This window comes from Globicephala melas, chromosome 2, assembly GCF_963455315.2.
Source record: "Globicephala melas chromosome 2, mGloMel1.2, whole genome shotgun sequence".
Classification (NCBI taxonomy): Eukaryota; Metazoa; Chordata; class Mammalia; order Artiodactyla; family Delphinidae; genus Globicephala; species Globicephala melas.
In genome coordinates this window covers 29,387,506-29,407,915 of record NC_083315.2, presented here as the reverse complement: position 1 = coordinate 29,407,915, position 20,410 = coordinate 29,387,506, and the positions used below count along the sequence as shown (strand labels likewise).

Genomic DNA, 20,410 nt, shown 5'->3' with positions numbered 1-20,410 from the left:
TAGGCTGTGTTAACTGTTTTGTCACTCTGGATCACTGGTTGGTTTGCCCCTGCCAGAAACCGTCAAATTTCAGTGTCAGATGGGTGCTATATGCTGAGTACAGTGCCATGTTTGGTGTCTTTGCCCGTGGTTTTTGCCCAGCTTTCTAACTTCTGGGTTAGCTGTTTTCAAAGTGGAAGATATTTATGGTGGCAAGGGGGTATCTTCACCATTCTTTGGAATTACTGTTTTAATTACTGTGTTATATAATTATTACCTTTTTATCACCAAAGTGTCAAGGTACTGAAATAATACCTTGCAGTTGAAAGGGCTACATAAAGTTTTTTTTTAGTTCAATCAGTATTATCACAATGTAGCTTTAAAAAAATGGACTCTATCATCTATATTCTAGGAGACAGAGACATAATCAGACAGTGACCAAGGAGAAACCCCCCAGTTTTGTAATTCTACTGATGAGTTTAGGCATCACGAATCCATATTTCTCCAATAGTTTTTATTCTACAACTAATCTTCAGAGAAAAAGAAAATACAGAACATTTACCTGGACGATGACAATTTTAAAAAGATGGAAGCAGGTTAAATACCTGGGTAAAAATAAGCCTCCCACAGGAAGCCAGAACAGACTTCAGAGAGCAGCATGGCTTCTTGTCATCACCCGGTGGACACGTGTGCAGGTGGACACTTTAGATACATGTGAACAAAGGCACACAGGAAGACAAACACACGTAAATTCAGGCACACAAGAAGACATATGCATGAAGACAGATACATGTGCACTCAGACATGCGTGGCAACGGACACTCACCAAGACGGACACATGTGAAGACAGGCACGTCTCCTGTCGTTGTTCCATCAAGTTCTCTGACTCAAACATCCTGCATAAACCCCACTCATTTCCTGGGCTGACCTTTGTTTCCTCCTGGGGAGCATCCCTCCTGAGGGGAATGCTGATGGGGCAAGTCTTGGAGTCAGACACAGCCTGGGCAGCACACCTGGGGGCCCAGACCTCGGCCAGGCTCCTGTTGTCAGCTCTCTAGGGCGCCTGCACATCCTGCCCATTTTCAATCAGGAGGCCTAAGATGACCATGATTCTCTGTGCACCCCAGAGCCTTCCACATTCCCTTTCATGTAGGTGAGAGGTGTTCCGTTGTCTTCAAGAAGAGTGACATCAAGATACTCAATGGCCATGGCCACGGGCACCAACCCACCAGGACCGGCGTCCACTCTGGCAGGACCAGCTCAGACCAGCTCGAGAAGGCTGGCCCTGCACACGGCACTGCGGGCTTCCACCCAAACCCACCGACTGCCTATGCAGCTCTCTTGTAACAACTCAGCTTGCAGATTTACAAACATTATAACAGAAGAGAATCACAGAGTGATACGTGTGATACGTGTTCAGAAGGGCCAAGGCCCTGTAAATCTGAGCAGTGGAGATGCATCTGCAGTTTTTCTTCACTGAGGACCATAGGCAACAACTGAGTGTCATTTTCTACTTAAGTGGATAAAAGCCAAGCAGGCAATCATCTGCTCCCAGCTCCTTACCGCAAGTTCAATCTCCTCTTCAACGCAGGACAGAACAAGCTGTCCTGGGAAGGTTATTCAAGCACAGGACACAAACACTCAGACGATAGTGCAAAGGAAAGCATCAGCCCCCAATCCCATTTGAGTGAAGGGATGAGCCACAAAATAGGGTGACGTGGCAGCCAACCACTCATTTTTTGTTTTCTTTCCTTTTTCCTTTAAAGATCATCCTTTGAGTAGCAGACAAAGTGAGGATTGCAATGCTTCCCATGATGACTTTATAACATTTAAGAAAGCATCCATTTTGTCCTCACATCAAAATCCACAGGAGCAATGACTAGGCCTCCTGGACCCCCAGTCAAAATGGCTTGAATAGAATGGATCAAAGCTATTTTTACTTAATAAGCGGGCCTCTGACTTCTTATGTGTGGAAAGTTCACTTCAAGTTTTAGGAAGAAAATAAGCACAAAGTATTACAAAATAGGTGTAAACACACAGGCTCATTTTCCAAAAGCAAGACTTTTTCCAACCTTTCTGTGGACACAGTCGTGTATATGAACACCAGGAATGGGGAATTTGTCCTCTATTCACAGGTCACAGAGAACAGCCCGCAGAGGAGGACATTCACAAAAATGTAAGTGTGAGTGTTTTCATCAAGTTTGCTTGAAAATGATGTAAGCACGTAAGAAACAAGGACAATGAAAGAAACAGGTTCTAAACAGGAGTCTAGCATGTGTTTCTCTCCTAAAGATATTTACCCCTGAAACAGAGCCCCTGTCGCTGGCTTCACCTCCACGCAGAGCCTGAGAGCGACAGCCGGGTGCAGAGGCCATGCTCTGCACAACCAGCACTCAGTAGCTCCAACACGCAGCACGTGCATAATAACGAGATAAAAAGATGACAACCATCTCGGTGAGACTGAGAAATATGATCAAGGCGAGGGAACGGAACATGAAATAAGAAGCGACCAGGGGGCTATTTAAATTTTGATCACACCATTATTCCTATTTCTACCTAGAAGACTAAAATTGTACCTTTTTTCATCTTTTCATCCCTGTCCCTCGGTTTACTCAGGAACCTGAGAGACGCCAATCACAAAACTGGTGGTCTGAGAAGACACCCCAGCCAACCAGGGCGGGCGGCTCTGGGGAGGGGCTGTGGAAGCCAGATGACTGGAGCCTGAGAGCTGTGCACGCGGGCCGGGGGCGATTTTACCGTATGTGCTCAGTGCAGACAGTGAGGTGGCAGGACCCATGTCCTCCTATGTTTTTTTATGCCTGTGTTCTACTCAGCTCCTGACTCTCCACGGCTGTGCATGCAGCACATAGAGCCCACACATGGCTCCGGGGAGCCCGGGCAGAAGCAAGTTTCCTGCACAAACTCTGGGGTCCAGAGCTTGCTCCTGTGGAATGGATGAAGCCCCCTCTCTCCCTGCCATTATAACATCACCCTGACAGCCTCAGACTGCTGCCCCAGACCCCACCTGCGTCCACGCCTTCTCCCCATCTCTCTCCCTCCTCCTCTCCCCTCCAGTTCCTCCTTCTTTCTCCCACTCCTTTTCCCCCCTCCCCCCCTTCCTCCCTCATCTCAGCCTTTCTCATGACCAGCCTCATGGGGGCCGTGGAGGGTAAGGACACAGCTTTCTGCTGGTGCTGTTTTCTCAGGAGACCAGATTATGATACCAGAACTCTAGGCTGTTAGCTGCACCTAGATCATCAAGTAAAATGAAAGCAAACAAAACCCCGCATGACTACTCTCAGGTAAAACTGCAAGGGAGCATCTTCCTGCTTAGGTGGGCGTGCACATCCTGACACAGACACGCGGGAAAAGGCTCAACTCTTCACAGCACTTGCTGCTGGTACATTACGAAGGGTCATCGTACGTGTCTGGCAAGGGACTTTTACTTCTCACTTTACATATTTTTAATTTTTCTTTCATTCATCTATTAACAAAATATATACTAAGCACCAACTATTAACCAGACAGAGACAGAGAATAAACAATAATACACCAGTAAATCACACAGCGCATGAGAAAGTGGCAAATGCTGAGAGGGCATCACAATGAGTCACACAAGCGTGGGAGGGGCGAGTTCACTCTGTGGGGGGTGGTCAGGGCAGGCCTCGCCGAAGTGAGCAAAGACAGAGCTCTGGCCGTGCTACCCTGGGGGCACACCAGGTAGAGCGGGCAGCAGAGACCAGGAGGTCTGGTTGCGGGGAGGGAGGATGGGGCAGTGGGAGAAGGGGCCAAGAGGGGGTGTGGCCAGACTGCATGGCCTTGTGGGTCCTGCAGGCTCTGGTCAGGAAGGAGAGCAGGCAGAAGGCTGGGAACCCCGGTGAGGAGGCAGGAGAAACAGCTGGGCTTGGATGTTCCCTGGTGAATCGGATGGGAGGTGAGAAAAAGAAGGCTGGAGGCTGGCGGGAGGTGTGGGGTATGTTTACACATGGCTTCACTGAATAGTAAGTAAGAGAGGATGATCACGGGGGTGGAGGCTTAAACTAAAAATCGTGACCACTCTGTCCCCCACTCTCCTTCCCACGTGAAAGGAGAACTGAGTCCACAAACAGTGGCCAAGATCTAAGAGATGAAGACCAGCCCTCGGTCTTTGCATGCCCCTGGGTCTAACCTGAACTTCTCATGGACAGTGAACAGATGTGACGCCTTGGGGGGGTGGGTGGTGGGAGCAGCAAGAGGGACAGTGGTTACACACAGCCTGGAGCAGACATGGGTGTGGGCACCAGGGCCTGGTGTGTCAGACACAGGTAGGAGGCACAGATATCCACGGCCTCGTTTACATGCAAAGAAACTGAGCGTCTCAGAGGCTAACTGGTCCATTAGAAAGTAAGTCTACAATCTGCCTTTTCTATCAGATAAGGTGGTTGTGAAAATCAAGATGAGAAGACTGAAAAGCACTCTTTCAAATGTACACAGTTCTGGACAAACTCAAGGTAAACAACGCCACGGCGAACACTTGGCAAGCACTTGTCGGTCTTGAACTGTACCCTGAACTCTGCTCCTAGGACCTCTCTCCTATTGGATATGGTGAGCATGAAGTCTGTCATTTCAAGTCACATCAAAAACCAAAATGGGTTGGTGGGTAGCACAATGGAGTATTAACCACCGTAAGAATCTCTCTCTGTATGTGGGAATTCGCCGGCTGCTTTGGGCCAGTCATCAGTGATGCTCTGTTCATTTTACTGCAATGAAGTGAAGTACCACTTCCTGAGGCACTCCAGGCAGATGTGTGCCGCCTGCAGGCGCCGGGTCTCCAGAACCACAGGGCACCTCCAGGACACGACATCACCTGGCCAAAGCCACAAAAGAACAAGACAAAACCTCAGAAAAAGAACTACATGAAGCAGAGATAAGCAATTTACCAGACAGGGCTCAAACTAGTGGTCATGAAGATGCGCACTGAACTCAGGAGAAGAATGGAGGAACTCAGTGGGAATTTTGATAAGGACACATAAAATATAAAAAGAACCAAACAGAACTGAAAAATAACAGAAATCAAAACAACACTAGAGGGACCCAAAAGCAGATCAGAGGATGCGGAATGGATCAGTCATCTGGAAAACTGGGTAGTAGAAATCATCCGATAGGAACAGCAAAAGAAAAAAGAAAGAAAAAACATGAAGATGGTTTAAGGGGCCTCTGGGACAACATCAAGTGCGTGAACATTCACACTATGGGGTCCCAGAAGGAGAAGAGACAGAAAACCTATAGCTGAAGAAATAATGGATGAGAACGTCCCTAATCTGGGAAAGGAAACAGACATCCTAGTCCAGGAAGCACAGAGGGTGTCAAGATGAATTCAAAGAGACCCACACCAAGACACTAATTAAAATGGTAAAGGTTAAAGATAAGGAGAGAATCTTAAAATCAGAAAGAGAAAAGCAACTATTTACATGCAGAGAACCGATAGAGACTATCAGCTGACTTGTCAGCAGAAACTCTGCAGCCCAGGGTTCTGGCAAGATATATTCGGAGTGCTAAAAGGAAACACTCAGAACCAAGAAGACTGTACCCACAAAGCTCTTATTCAGACTTGGAGAGAGAAGAATTTTACAGACAAGCAAAGTTACAGGAGTTCATCACCACTAAACTATTCTTACAAGAAATGGTTTATGGTTTCTAGGCCATAACTAGAAACAAAAAATTATGAAAGGAAAAATCTCATTGGTAAAGGCAAACATATAGTAAAGGTAATGGATCAACCACCTGTGAAGCTAGTAGGAAGATTCAAAGACAAAAGTAGTAAAATCATCTATATCCACAATAAATAGTTAAGCCACAGAAAATTAAAAAAATGTAAAATGTGACATCAAAAACAAAATGGGGGGGAGTAAAAATGGAGTGGTTTTAAAATGTGCTCAAACTTAAGTGACCATCAACTTAAAACAGACGCATATATACACAGGTTGAAATATATGAACCTCATGGCAACCACAAACCAAAAACCTGTCACAGACAGGAGAATAAGGAGAAAGGAATGAAACATACCACACTGAAACAATTCTTTTTCTTTTGCTAATACCTTCTTACCCTACCCACCTCCTGCCTACAAAAACCTTCCATTTTGTACAACCCCTAGGAGCGTCTTTCTACTTGCTAGATGGGATGCAGCCCAATTCATGAATTGCTTAATAAAGCCAACTGGACCTTCAAATTAAAAAGAAACAAAGTTGGAAAGCATGCCGGTATGTCTCCCCAAAAGGAATAATCCTTTTTATGAAGTGAGTGATCACAACTCAATGTCTCTGCTTTAGAAATCTGGATTTTTTTGTTTTTATTGAAATATAGTTGATTTACAATATTGTGTTAGTTTCCGGTGTACAGCAAAGTGATTCAGAGCTATAAATACACACACACACACACACACACACACACACACACACACACACACACACAGATACCCCTGTGCTACAAGATACTGAAGTATCTTGTTATTACAAGATACTGAATATAGTTCCCTGTGCTATACAGTAGGTTTTGCTGTTTATTTTACGTGTAGTAGTGTGTATCTGTTAATCCCCAAATCCTGATTTATCCCTCCCCCACCCCCTTCCCCTTTGGTAACAGTAAGTTTGTTTTCTATGTCTGTGAGTCTGTTTCTGTTTTGTAAATAAGTTCATTTTCATCATTTTTTAAGATTCCACATATAAGTGATATCATATGATATTTGTCTTTCTCTGACTTACTTCACTTAGTATGATAATCTCTAGGTCCATCCGTGTTGCTGAAAATGGCATTACTTCGTTCTTTTTTTATGGCCGAGTAGTATTTCACTGTGTATATGTACCACATCTTCTTTATCCATTTGTCTGTCAATGGACACTTAGGTTGCTTTCATGTCTTGGTTATTATAAATAGTGCTGCAATGAACATTGGAGTGCATGAATCTTTTCAAGTTAGAGTTTTTGTCTTTTCCAGATATATGTCCAGGAGTGGGATTAATTCTATTTTTAGTTTCTTAAGGAACCTCCATACTGTTCTCCAGAGTGGCTACACCAATTTACATTCCCACCAACAGTGTAGGAGGGTTCCCTTTTCTCCACACCCTCTCCAGCATTTATTATTTGTAGACTTTTTGATGATGGCCATTCTGACCAGTATGAGGTGATACTTCATTGTAGTTTTGGTTTGCATTTCTCTGATAATTAGCGATGTTGAGCATCTTTTCACATGCCTGTTGGCCATCTGTATGCCTTCTTTGGAGAAGTGTCTATTTAGGTCTTCTGCCCAGTTTTTGATCGGGTTGTTCATTTTTTTGATATTGAGCTGTATGAGCTGTTTATTTTGGAAATTAATCCCTTGTCGGTTGCATCATTTGCAAATATTTTCTCCCAGTCAGTAGGTTGTCTTTTTGTCTTGTTTATGGCTTCCTTTGCTGTGCCAAAGCCTTAAGTTTCATTAGGTCCCATTTGCTTATTTTTGTTTCTATTTCCACTACTCTAGGAGATGGATCCAAAAAGATATTGCTGCGATTTATATCAAAGACTGTTCTGCCCATGTTTTCCTCTAGGAGTTTTATAGTATCTGGTCTTACATTTAGGTCTTTAATCCATTTTGAGTTTATTTTTGTATATGGTGTTAGAGAATGTTCTAATTTCATTCTTTTACATGTAGCTGTCCAGTTTTCCCAGCACCACTTATTGAAGAGACCGTCTTTTCTCCACTGTATATTCTTGCCTCCTTTGTCATAGATTAATTGACCAAAGGTGCATGGGTTTACTTCCTGGCTAATTTGCCTAGTTTTGTTAATAAACTTTTAATCTTTTTAAAGAAAGATTTTATAAAAGATTTTAAAACATGTTTAGAGAAACAATTAAAAATCCTTTGCTTCTTCCTGCCTGCTGATCCACATAGCAGAGGCGCACGTGCTGGTCTGAGAACAGGCTGAAGCCCTCAGGTTTACCTTGCTTTCTGGAGTGCTTTCTACTGAAACCTGTCAATACCCTGCTTATATAAACCACAGATTGCCAAAGCCCTGAATCTTCTATTGTCTATATTTTGTCTGTTTGGAACTATTTATTAGACTAGAAAAGCACCTCTTTTTCTTCATGTATAAAATGAAACCAGATGAACATCCTTCTAGCACTAAAGCTCTAGGTTGACTACATGTAAGTGCAGTATATGCGTCTTACTTTTTCTCTGAAAACAAGAGCTTTACCACCAGACAATAAAAATTCCATTCATTACTTTGGCCCACAGATGAAGTCCTCTTAAAGAAGAAAATTTATTTGAAGAAAATAAGACCTGATGTTGGGTCTCACTCAATTCATGCACATCATTTATTACTGAAGGGCAGGGATAACATTCCATAAACTAATGGAGATCTCACACTATTTATTAGCTTATTTGATGCTAATGAGCTGACAGTATTGGCTTCTTGATAATGGCACGTAACCTGACAGACTGAATAACAGCAGCCACAACTGGAAGATCATGAAGAAGGTTTAGAAGATCTTTTTTTTCCTGTAAGAACAATAATTCACTTGTCCACCGTTTGAAACTAAGAAGCCTACTTTTTCTTCACTTGTCCTCCCTATGACTATCCTTGTCCCTAAAAAATAACTTGAAGTTTTTTAAAGGTTAAAAAACTTATTAGGAAAATATAACTGATACAATGTTATAAATGGTTACTCCCATATGAAGATAGTTTTTACAAGTTTGAAAGCTTTTTGCACAGACTGTTAACAGCGTGGATTGCACTTATATCAGCTAGATATGAGTCAGATATGAGGCAGCACCTATAAACATCATTTTTTCTTTTTTTGTCTAAAGCTGTAAGAAATGCCAATTCTCAAGTCCTACTTTTTAACTTAAATAAGCGGCATTTCATTCATATGACATTCTCAGACGTCAGTCAGGAGGCTGTGTTAAAATGAGGTCTTGCCAGCATTTCTAAATTGCCTTGGCTGGGAACTACAGCTCTATGGAGTAGCAGGTTATGGTCAGCTCTATTGAGTATGTTCTTATGTACCTTATAAGAATGTAAATCAAACAACAAAAATCTGAATTTGAACAAATTAAATATCATTATTTTTCATGTCATCTTCAAAAAAAACCTCCTTTGCTCATCCCTTCCCCCTCTGCCAATCAACTCTGGCATAATCTATACAACATACCTTAAAGGCACAGAGAAAACACTTTTAGGAAAAGCAAATGAGCAAATCATTTGATCATAACAAGTCTACATGAATGAATCATTCATTCTGTGAATCATCTCTGGCAATGGTACTACTTCACAGAACTGTGGAATCTTAAAAATTTACAGGTAGAAGGAAATTGAGAGATTACTGAGTCCAAGCCCCTTGTTTCTTGGTGAAGGAAACCGAGGCCCTGGAGAGAAGGAATGTGCCCAGGATCGTGGGGCCAGCCACCAGCGGGCGGGGCTCAAACTGGGACTCCTGGCCCCAACATGCTTCCGGAGGCTGAGTCCCCTTAGAGTCAAATTAGACACATACTTGAATACTGATTTCTGCAGGACAACGTGATGGCAAATCTGCTATTGCAATCCTGATGTGTTTTGTACTCCAAGGTCGGACATAAATCTCAGAAGATTATTTGTTGCAAACCTTCTCTTTTGGGGACGACAATGCCATCCTTTAAAAAATGAAGACTGGATTCTGGTTAATGGTGCCATATTTCCTCATCAATTTAAATTACGTTATAGACTTTTAATTTCTGGTTCACTCAAAATTAAAAGTGGCTTCTGGGGACTTCCCTGGTGGCACAGTGGTTAAGAATCCACCTGCCAACGCAGAGGACACAGGTTTGGGCCCCGGTCCAGGAAGATCCACATGCCGTGGAGCAGCTAAGTCTGTGCACCACAACTACTGAGCCTGTGCTCTAGAGCCCGCGAGCCACAATTACTGAGCCTGCGTGCCACAACTACCAAGCCCACGTGCCACAACTACCGAAGCCCTCGCGCCTAGAGCCCATGCTTCGCAACAAAAGAAGCCACCGCAATGAGAAGCCTGCGCACTGCACCGAAGAGTAGCCCCTGCTTGCCGCAACTAGAGAAAGTCTGCGCACAACAATGAAGACCCAACACACCCAAAAATAAATAAATAAATAAATAAATAAATAAATTTATTTATTTTAAAAAAGTTGCTTCTGATACTTTAAAGGTTTTCAATTTCTCAACCTGTTAGGCGGCCTGGTTAATTTCACATTAACAAACTCCTAAAAGCATCAGAAGGTGTCTCTTTAAGGGCAACCTTTACATGAATATTTTTGCGAATCCCAACCTTTCAGTAAAAAGAGCAGAACTCATGCACTTTGTGCACCGAAAGCTCTGTCATCCACTGCTACAACAGAGCACACTGGTGTGACACGAAATAAAACATACTTAGAGACAGAAACCAAAGACCCTGGCGAATTAGTCATGTATAGGCTGCAAACGTCTGGGTGATGCAAACCCTCCTTTCTCAGGTTAGTGTGGATTACTGGGAGCTGCTGACGGTCAGACAGGCCGCTCTAGCCCTTCTCACCCTGGGCAGGGTGAGCTCTTATGAGCCGTACCACGGCCTGTCCCTGACAGGCCCCAGTGGCTCTGAAGCAGGCAGTGATGCAGGAGTGACCTAGGACCAAGGGCACTCACTGTGCTTGCTGGCCTTAGCAAGAGCCCCAGAAGCCCAGCCCCACACAGCGGGAGATTCCAGGCCCCAGAACCCTCTGATGTGCTGCTGAGCTGCTCAAAAGCTCAGAAAACCAGTTTTTAAAGTGCAGTATGTGCGGTATTGCAGAAAATGAAGATGACATAAAACCAGCATGTCCAAGGGCACAGGGGTGGCCACAAAAATTTCGTTTCATCCAACATTTACTCTGTTCTATCCTCAAGTTAAACCTGAGCCTAATACAAGCAAATGAAAATGTGCATAACCTGCCAGGACAAGGTTCACTGCTCAGCGTGCCTGTGGACAGACTTCCACTCACTCGGGAATTACAGCGAACCTCCAGAGTGAAAAGTGAGTTTCTAACTAACGAATCTAGACTATTTAAGAGAATCCATTCTAGAATACACTAGAATAAAAACTCATCTGGAAAATCTGGGTCCTGTTTTTATTCTCACACTAAGATGAACTGCGATGGCTCCGGGTCTCTGTTAGCTGCTGAATGAGACCCCTCCCCAGGCTGCCCACTTGAGTTAACACAGCAGTACCTCCTGATGGCCACGGTGAGAGCCTCTGGTGAGCTGGCGCATGGACAGATGACCTCCTGGCGTAGACCTTTACTTTGGAAGACGTTGAGAAACGCGTCACAGGAAGAAATAGACCCTAGAGGGAAAGGGGGGATGATAATCAGACAGGCGAAGCAATATGGACAATTAAAAGTATCCCATAATATAAAATGCTTTTGAAGTTAGGATCTAGGCACATGGGGAGTTAGGCAGCATGGAAAAATACTTTATTTAATATATAACTTATCACTCGTGTTACAATGAAAGGTAATATCATTCTCAAACACAGAACTCAAGAATTTAAAAAATGCAACTTCTATACTTAAAATCTTTTTGCTGACTGAAGCACTTAACTTTAATAACTTTTCTGAGACATGTTCTACCATTTTCAACACGCATGTTCCAAGAAATAAGTAAATCTAAACCCAACTAAATGAAGAAAACATTTCTCTATATTAATATGAGTGATGAGATCAAGGTATAATTACTAGGAACCTATCAGCTAAACTAGCTCCTAATACAAGTTTATCTTGCTTCCTGTAAGACATATTACTCTGAAGAGTTATGGGCAAAATCAATTGTGTACTAAACAGCCCACAATTTATGGAGTTATTTTGTAAATGGAAGCATCATTTATAAAACTAATACAAAATCACCTGTTTGCAAGTCCACTTTTGCATATCAGATGTTCTTTAAGAAAGTATATACTGCTTTAATTTACAAATATATATGCTGCAGAGTTTACAAATGTGGTCAGAAACATACATTGTTCATTCAATTCACTTCATTCACTTTGCTTCTCGCTTATATACTCTTCTCATAAAAAACAAGCTAGCTGGGTTTTTGTTTCAACTGACTGAAATATTTTTCAAGGTATATTAACAGTATTCTGTGGAACTGCTAATTTATTTTACCTAGGTAATTTCTGCTACAGGATTTGATAATAAAATTCCATTAAAAATGACAAATCAAATTTCCTGATCAATAAAACTACTATGGACCATAAAATAATAATAGTTAATATTTCTTGAGCACTTATTATATCCCAAGGAACTGTACACAGGGATTGCTTCATTTAATCCTCATAAAATCTGATGACTGGGTACCATCTTGCAGCTAACAAAAGGAGAAGAATTTTAACAAGTAAGATATGTTCTCTTCAGAATCAGGAAGTGGAAGGGCTAGGACTTCAACCCTAGGGCTGTGTCTGGACCTTCAGGCCCTGGTGCCCGTAGGCTACGCTGAGTAATACTGTTTGGCTATTATCTTAAGGCCACTTCTTCACTAAGGTAAAGACTAGAAAAGGGAAAAATCAAACCCCAGAGAATGAAACCTGGAGAATGAGGCCCCCTCCTGACTGCCTGGTGCCGTCACTTACAGGGATTTGCGCCGTCGGCCACTATCAGCATCCGGAGAGAGGAGAGGTTGATGTCTCTCTGATCCCTGTGTGCCACCAATGCCCAGTGCATGTCCCTGGATTTGACACAGGCCACTTTTGCTGAAGGAGAAGCAGGGGGGAAGTGAGTCACCGCCTGTGCCGCAGGATGGCGTGACATTAAAGGGGCAGCCTCCGCAACGCACCTTTGTACTGGCAGACCTTCTGAATCCAGGACAGCGGGTTCACCTTCATCAGCGAGTACGGGATGCTGATCACGTGCATCATGTTCATGACGCTCTGAAAGCAGGACACTGGGCAGTGAGTGGGGGAGGGCTCCATGTGGGACTCACCCTGCTGCCAGGGGCTCCCTGGTGGGAGGGTGGGGACCACACGGGCATCTCACTGGGGATGATCCTTTAAGAGGCTGTGGGAGTGGAGGCGACTTCTCAAAGCTTGTCTAGTCCTCCCGGCTCCTGCTTCTACTGATACAACTCAAGAATCTAAGTCCAATGGAAGCAACCTAAGTGTCCATCGACAGATGAATGGATAAAGAAGATGTGGCACATATATACAATGGAATATTACTCATCCATAAAAAGAAACGAAATTGAGTTATTTGTAGTGAGGTAGATGGACCTAGACACTGTCATACAGAGTGAAGTAAGTCAGAAAGAGAAAAACAAATACCGTATGCTAACACATATACATAGAATCTTAAAAAAAAAAAAAAAAAAGGTTCTGAAGAACCTAGGGGCAGGACAGGAATAAAGATGCAGACCTACTAGAGAATGGACTTGAGGACACGGGGAGGGGGAAGGGTGAGCTGGGATGAAGTGAGAGAGTGGCATGGACATATATACACTACCAAATGTAAAATAGCCAGCTAGTGGGAAGCAGCCGCATAGCACAGGGAGATCAGCTCGGTGCTTTGTGACCACCCAGAGGAGTGGGATAGGGAGGGTGGGAGGGAGATGCAAGAGGGAGGAGATATGGGGATGTATGTATATGTACAGCTGATTCACTCTGTTACACAGCAGAAACTAACACACCATTGTAAAGCAATTATACTCCAATAAAGATATATAAAAAAAAATCTAAATCCAAATCCTTTTCTTATAAAAACTTAAGTTGAATGATCACTTTTTTATTGGCCTTTCAGTCTTGAAGCTTAATTCTCTCTGGTGTATTCTACTCATTTTTATTCACAAAATTAACTTCCTTTATTAAATGTTACACTGAAATCCAAGGAGCGGTGGAAAGTTGTCTTAACACCCTCACTCTTCCATCTAGCCTGGCTCATGTAGACCAGGACCCGTAAAAGGTTTCTTTCTTTAAAATGGATGACAAAAACTAACTTTTTAAGTAAATGGTCAGTCCTCACACATTGCAGCTGGGACTCACACATCTGAGTGGCTGCACGCACAGACCTGGCAGGAAGGGACCACAACACGGGGAGCACTGGACAAGATTCCCCCTGGTCGGCTCTGCCCCCGCTGTGGGTGGAGGGGGAGAGAGAGGGCACGGACACTCTGCAGAGCGCTGGTCTAGCTCAGAAGCTCTGCAGGAAGATGACCACGTGCACCCTCCCCCACACCGGTGAGCCTGCTCACCGCTAGCATTCACCTCCCTCACCTCACGCTTGCTCCCCATTCCATACTGGGGGTGGGAGCATCTTCCACCATAAAGAAGATAAGATGCTTTGGAAGAATGCGTGCTGCCTAGCCAGAGACGTGTCTTGCTCTAGAAGGTGGCAGCCAGAGACAGACTCAGAAACCACCAATTCCAGAGGCAGTAATCCACAGCATCAGGGAGCAGGTGGGTGACCACGTCAACAAGATCTATCACACAGCTCTTGAAAGCAAGACTGTCACGAGAGAACTCTGATGGCAACGGTCATCAAGCAAGTAGATGGGCCAGGCACTCACTGAACGTTAAACCACGTGGTTCTCACACGGTCAACATTCCCATTGGACACATAAGGAAAACAGGTGCAGAGTGACTCAGGCAACAGACGATTCTTGGGCACAGGAGCAGGGGACGTGCCCAGAGTCACAAGCTACAGAAGGAAGGACCAACATCCAACCTGGGTTCTCTGAGGCTGTGCTCTTCCCATGACACCAGCAGCCCACGGGTAATGCATGTGTGGGGCTGTGTTTCTGTCTCACCGACTAGTGTCCAGGCGGTAAAAGAAGGAAGCTGGCTGGGCCGGGGCCCCAAACCTTTGTCTATATGATGTCTGCATAAATTCTGGTTTATCAAGAAACAACAAATCCCTCTTTTTATAGTTATGTTCCTATCACTCATGTAAAACTACTAGAGTTTTTTGCTTCTAAAAAGATATACGGTTTCAGCATAAGAAACTTAAAAAGAAAAACAGGTGAGTGGAAATCATCACATATGAAACAGACACAGGGAGATTCGAAGCAGTGATGCTACATATATTTCTTAAGTGCTAAGCATATCTTAATAATAAGGTTATCCCTCTATTAAAAGTGCCTACAGCTTTGAATGGCCATCACTTCTCAAGTGGCACTAACAAAAATGAGACATACATTCTCTGCAACTCGTGTTGAATTTTTGGCCAAGGGGAAATCTCAAAGTACTTTTCCCCCTGCAGCATAAGTCCCGAAACAGTCATTAAACGATGATTCACAGAAAGATAAAAAGAATTTTGTAGCCAAATCACATGTATGGGCAAAGTGACCCAAATGCAAGACATCAACGTTTCTGCACAATCTGAAATGCCAACCGTGGGAAGAAAGATCCTGAACTTCCCTGAGCCTAAAAAGGCCGCTCTCTCTCACAGCCGCAGCCTCAGAGCGTGGGCCCACGATGCAGGCAAGCAGCCACTGACCCGCTGGTCTGCTGAGCTCCTGGAAGTTACATTAACTTAAGACTTCTAAAAATGGTAACTTTTCTTTATAATGTGGGAGGAAGGGGCTTACCCAAGCCGCTGTGTACACAGATCATCATTCTAATCCCAACACTGAGCACATTCAAAGTTAAACAGGACACTGCAGAGCAAGGGGCGTCTCACTTACTGTTAGGATTCCGTGCCAAAGCCCAACGTCTTTCTTGAAATCCAACACATTCACAATTGTTTCAGCTATAAAATAAAGAGTCAAAGATTTTAACAAAAGACGGTCACAGACCAAAGGACAAAAAAAATCCAATACCACATCAGTGGGAAGTAATGGGTCTTAGAAAAACATCATTTCACTGTCTTTACAGAAATGCTGCAGCCTCCAATCAGACCCATTTAAAATGCTGGCCTGCCTGGGAAGTGTTTCTAGATGAGTATTCTGATACACAACTTAACAGCAATAGCTCTTCACAGCATCACTTAAAACGCCTTATTCCTTCTCCTTTTATATATTGGGTTGGCCAAAAAGTTCGTTTGGGTTTTAATGAACTATTTGGCCAACCCAATATTTGTTTTCCCTCTCCCTGCCTTTTCTTTCTTAAAAGATTCTTTTCATTTCCATCACATGTTCTCCCAAGAGAGGGAAATGCTGTGTACTTGCAGGAGGAGGCAATTTTCAGCAAACCTGCCACTAGAATGCTTGCCAAAGCTTCAGTACCGAGTGCCTCACCCCCTTTCAAAAAGGGACATTCAAAATACACAGCCTGTATTCTATCTTATGCAAGATTTTTAAAAGTGGAGAATCAGGAAGCAAGTATGTATCTATCTTCCCCAATCCCTGCAAGAGTGATGGCCCTGGACCTTTAGGAAATTAGGGCAAGGAATACAGGTCATGAGGTTGTGAGAAAAACTAGAAAACTGAAAACAGTGACAAACAGGGTGGTGATCATTAGAGGCAGTGTGTCTCCACGTGTGACAATGTCTGGGAAACTTGTCCAGGGACCAAACATCAGTGGAACATCTCCACGAGACAAGTGAACTGGTCTTAAAAAGGGAGACTGCCAGAAGGATGGGGAGAGAGAGAAAGCAAATGAGAACAGCAAAAAGAGAAAAGTGTCTCATCCATGGCTCGTGACAGATGCTTGGGTACTGGGAAGAGACTCCAGTGTGGCGGGTGCCTGCGACGTGGCTAGTGCGGGGACCTGATGGCAGACACTCCAGCGGAGGGAGCTGTGGGTATGTGGGGTCTGATCCTTCCTACCATGAGCCCGTCAGCACTGTCAACATGGTTACCTCCAGTGACCCTAACTCCGTGCCTCCAGGACAACCCCAAACAGGGCAAAGAAAGCACATCATGGAAACCAACCCTTTGACTGTGAAATGCAGCCCCAGAATCCAAGCCAGTTGCGGGGAGGGGGGTGCACTGTAGCATGCGCACTTTTTTAAAGCTCCCAGAGAGGTTCCACTGTGCAGCCAGGAACGAATATACATCAATGGTGTCAACTATCTGTTATGGCCTAGACTGTTTTCTCCCAAATTCCTATGCTGAAGCCCTAACGCCAAGTATAAATGTGCCTGGAGATGGGGCTCTAAGGAGATAATTAAAGTTAGGTAAAGTCATAGGGTGGGGCCTGATCCAATAAGAATGGTGTCCTTATAAGAAGAGGAAGACACACCAGAGCTCCCTCTGCACACAGAGGTGAGGTCGTATGAAGACACAGCCAGAAGGTGCCGTCCGCAGGCCTGGAAGGGGGTCTCCCAGGAACCAACCCTCTGGCACTGGATTTCAGACTCCAGCCTCCAGACTGTGAGACGTCAACATCTGTTGTTTAAGCCCCAGTCTGTGGCGTCTGTTTTGGCTGCCAGAGCAGACTGAGACGCCAACTAAACAATCCAACACACAGACCTTCGGTGGAGCCGCACGACTCTCTGAGTGACTAGTGGGAACAACACTCATCTCCACAGGGCTGGGGTCTGGGGTCAGGGTCCCCCAGGAATGGTCTGCCCATACCTTCTGTGTAGCCACACGCCTGTGTGAGGGCCTGGCAGTGGGTCAGAAGCGCGATCCTCGTCACGGTCACCCCGAGCACGCTCCCATCCTTGCACGTCTTGTACTGCAATGAGAAGGTGCTGAGAGGGTAGAGCTCCAGGCCCACATCCACCTCTGACCCTGAGCTGTGTAAGGGTTGCAGTGCGTGTCACTCAGTTCCCCAACCTCGTCCAGACCCAGCAACTCACCTCGATATACGCAGTGTCATTATTTGCGTCCTTAATGTGCGGGAACCAATCTCGAGGAGGTTTAGAGAGATGTTTTGACTCTGTGACAAACCATAATAGCTTTGGCCAACCTTGGAAATAAAGGACAAATTCCTTTCAGGCAAGCATCCCCCAGAAGACAGGTGTGACACCACCTTCCCGTTGGTGGCATGCTTCACAACAGCACAAGCCAGACCAAACCTCTGGTGTTTCCACCAAGTCTAAGGCCACGGCTAAGGTGCTGTAAGCCTCCTGCAGTTACAGCATATCACGTGCAGGCTGAGAGCATGTGGGGTGTGATCTGAAACCTCGTGTGTGCACGGTGTGTTGGCACAGATGCCTCAGAGCACATCCTCCCCGCCCGGCACTAAGGCTCACCTTTGAACTGTGGGATCTCCCCCGTCGGGCTCTTCGGCAGCCCTTTGTGGCAAGCGTCACTCGTCAAGGCTACAGTCACTCCACAGCTTCCTAGCAAGAACCCGATCTGCTGGCTTCCTGCGTCCTGGGAGACGGCAGCAAGGAGAGAAGGGTCACGAGCAGAGGTGATGGCCACTCTCCTAAAAAAACACGGTCTCGCCCTTGGGCCCTGGGATGGCACCAACCTCCCTGAGGAGAGGTTCAACCAGAGTGCCAGGGCACGGGCTGGTGTCTGCACAGCTGGGGTCAGATCTCAGGCTGCCGCTTGCCAGCTGCCTGACCTTGAACAGGCCACTAGCTTGGCCTCAGTCTCGTCATCTGCACCGTGTCCTTGGCTGGCTGTAAGGGATGCACACGGGGAGCACAGAGTGTGCTGCGCTCAGGGGGTCTCGTTCTGTTCCCCTCTGGTTGTACAGGACTGTGACCTCAGGACACAGAGCGGGTCCAAGAACACATCTCTGCACTCAGGACACTAACCCCAAGCGGTCTTTGATCACATCCGGCGTGATGGACTGGACACCCATGCCGACCACAGAGTAAGGGCGTGTGCGTGGCGGGGCGCCGCCCCACAGACTGACTGCCAGGACTTGGGAGCAGATGCTGCGGGAGGGGCAGCCCCGGGCGCCACCACCCTGAGCATCCAGCCACCCTGCCAGTCAGTTCAATTCGCTTTCCTTACTCCCACCACCTATGATTCAGAAAATAAAGCCGTGAAGCAGCCGGCATTCCTAGAAGGGAAACGTCAGGACTGTGGTGAGGCTGTCACCTCCTTCCTTCCCACGTGAGACAACATTCTCACCCCAGTAAAATCGGCAACATCGACATCTCAAAACTACGTCTTCCAAGTGCCCAGTTCCTACTCCTCACTGCAGATTTAAAAGCCGCATCTCTTTACACAGCATCACGCACAGCCAGCCTCCCAACACCCTTGCAGCCCCGACAAGGGGGAGGAGGCCTGGTGCTCCGCGGATGGAGACCTTCCCATTTCGGGGACCCTGTGGGATTGTTCCTTCAAGCAGTGCTTTTTCAAGGAGAATTATAATCAGTCACTTCAATGTGAATTTGGGTATCACATGGCCAAAAGCTGTGACCGGGTAAAGGGGTGGGGAGATGGGTTCTGAAGCCAGGTTTAGGAGCAGAAGGGCGTTTCTTTAGGAGCGTGAACTTGCTGGGACCGCCTACAGACAGGCTCAGAATGGCTCAAGAGAGGGAGCACCAGCGCCAACTGCAAGACCTGTCAGGGTCCACTGTGGAGGTCTGCTGTCCCCTGGGCCCTGTCTTCCTAGTATCTGCTCCTAAAGACCCTAAAATACAGAGGAAGGGTTGAGAGTAACCGTAAACAGAATCCATGGTTACCATGAAATTCAGCTTCCATGCCTGCTCCTCCTCCATCTTCTTGGTCTGGAAATTCCTACTCAGAGGTCCAGCCAAAAGCCAGCTTTGCAGAAACAGCCCCACCCAAGAACCCCATTGGGCTGAGATGAGACCCCTCCACCTACTCTCAAGAGCGCTCTGTCTCCTTCATGCACCGGGATCCCTGAAATTAAGCCCAGCTTGACCCCAGAGCCTCTGGCAGAGCCCACAGAGCCATCCGTGGCCTCCATGGGCCATCTCTCCTGGACCTGGGGACAGGGCCCTGAGCCCCGATACTTGGGAGCCCCCCGACACCCCACACCACTGTCCAGAAAGGCTCCACAGGAAGCTACTGAGGAGGCACGTGAACCACTGCCCTGACGGCCAGAGCACTCAGGCCCTGACACCGCCTCCCGTGTTTCCTGAGCGCTTTTCCCTGGAATGGCTGTTTCTGGCCTGCGGCTGGGCTCAGGGGCCCTTCCTCTGTAGGGTTGAGCTGTCCAGGACCACAAAATCTCACAAATGACTCTCTTTTGCTGTGCAAGAAAAGCTGACCCACACCCGAGTTCAAACCTTTCCCTCACTTTCAATCTTTCTCCAACATAGAGAGCTGACGAAGCATGTCCCTTCCCCGGCAGTCTCTCCACACCCACGGTCTCTGACAAGTCACTTCTCAAGCAGTAAATGCGCCCTCGACCAGCCCCACCCCGTCCCGTCTCAGTCTCCAGGTCAGAAAGCATCAGCCGTACCCATGAGAAGGACTCTCTCTCCAGTAAGTGTGAGGTGAGTTCACAGAAAGCGTCTCTTGTGAACTCGTTCTGGATTTGTGGACCTGCAACGACCAGCTGGTGCTTTTCCAATTTTGATGCTTGCCTACCCAAACCGCTGGCTTCTCAGCTGCCTCAGGAGGAGAGACAACAATGCAGGTGAAACT

The 20,410-nt window shown here is 45.9% G+C and overlaps 1 protein-coding gene across 2 annotated transcripts in view; it reads right to left on the bottom strand.

The window, feature by feature from the left end:
* Positions 1-20,410, bottom strand: part of DIP2C (disco interacting protein 2 homolog C) — a 358,664-nt gene that overhangs the window by 82,956 nt on the left and 255,298 nt on the right. For both annotated transcript variants that reach the window (XM_030878350.2, XM_030878352.2), the window contains 7 exons: positions 18,085-18,208; positions 17,689-17,798; positions 17,462-17,564; positions 15,629-15,693; positions 12,791-12,884; positions 12,588-12,707; positions 11,192-11,306 (listed from right to left, as the gene is read on the bottom strand). In XM_030878350.2, the coding sequence (XP_030734210.1) occupies positions 11,192-11,306; positions 12,588-12,707; positions 12,791-12,884; positions 15,629-15,693; positions 17,462-17,564; positions 17,689-17,798; positions 18,085-18,208 (731 nt within the window). The remainder of the gene's footprint in view (positions 1-11,191; positions 11,307-12,587; positions 12,708-12,790; positions 12,885-15,628; positions 15,694-17,461; positions 17,565-17,688; positions 17,799-18,084; positions 18,209-20,410) is intronic.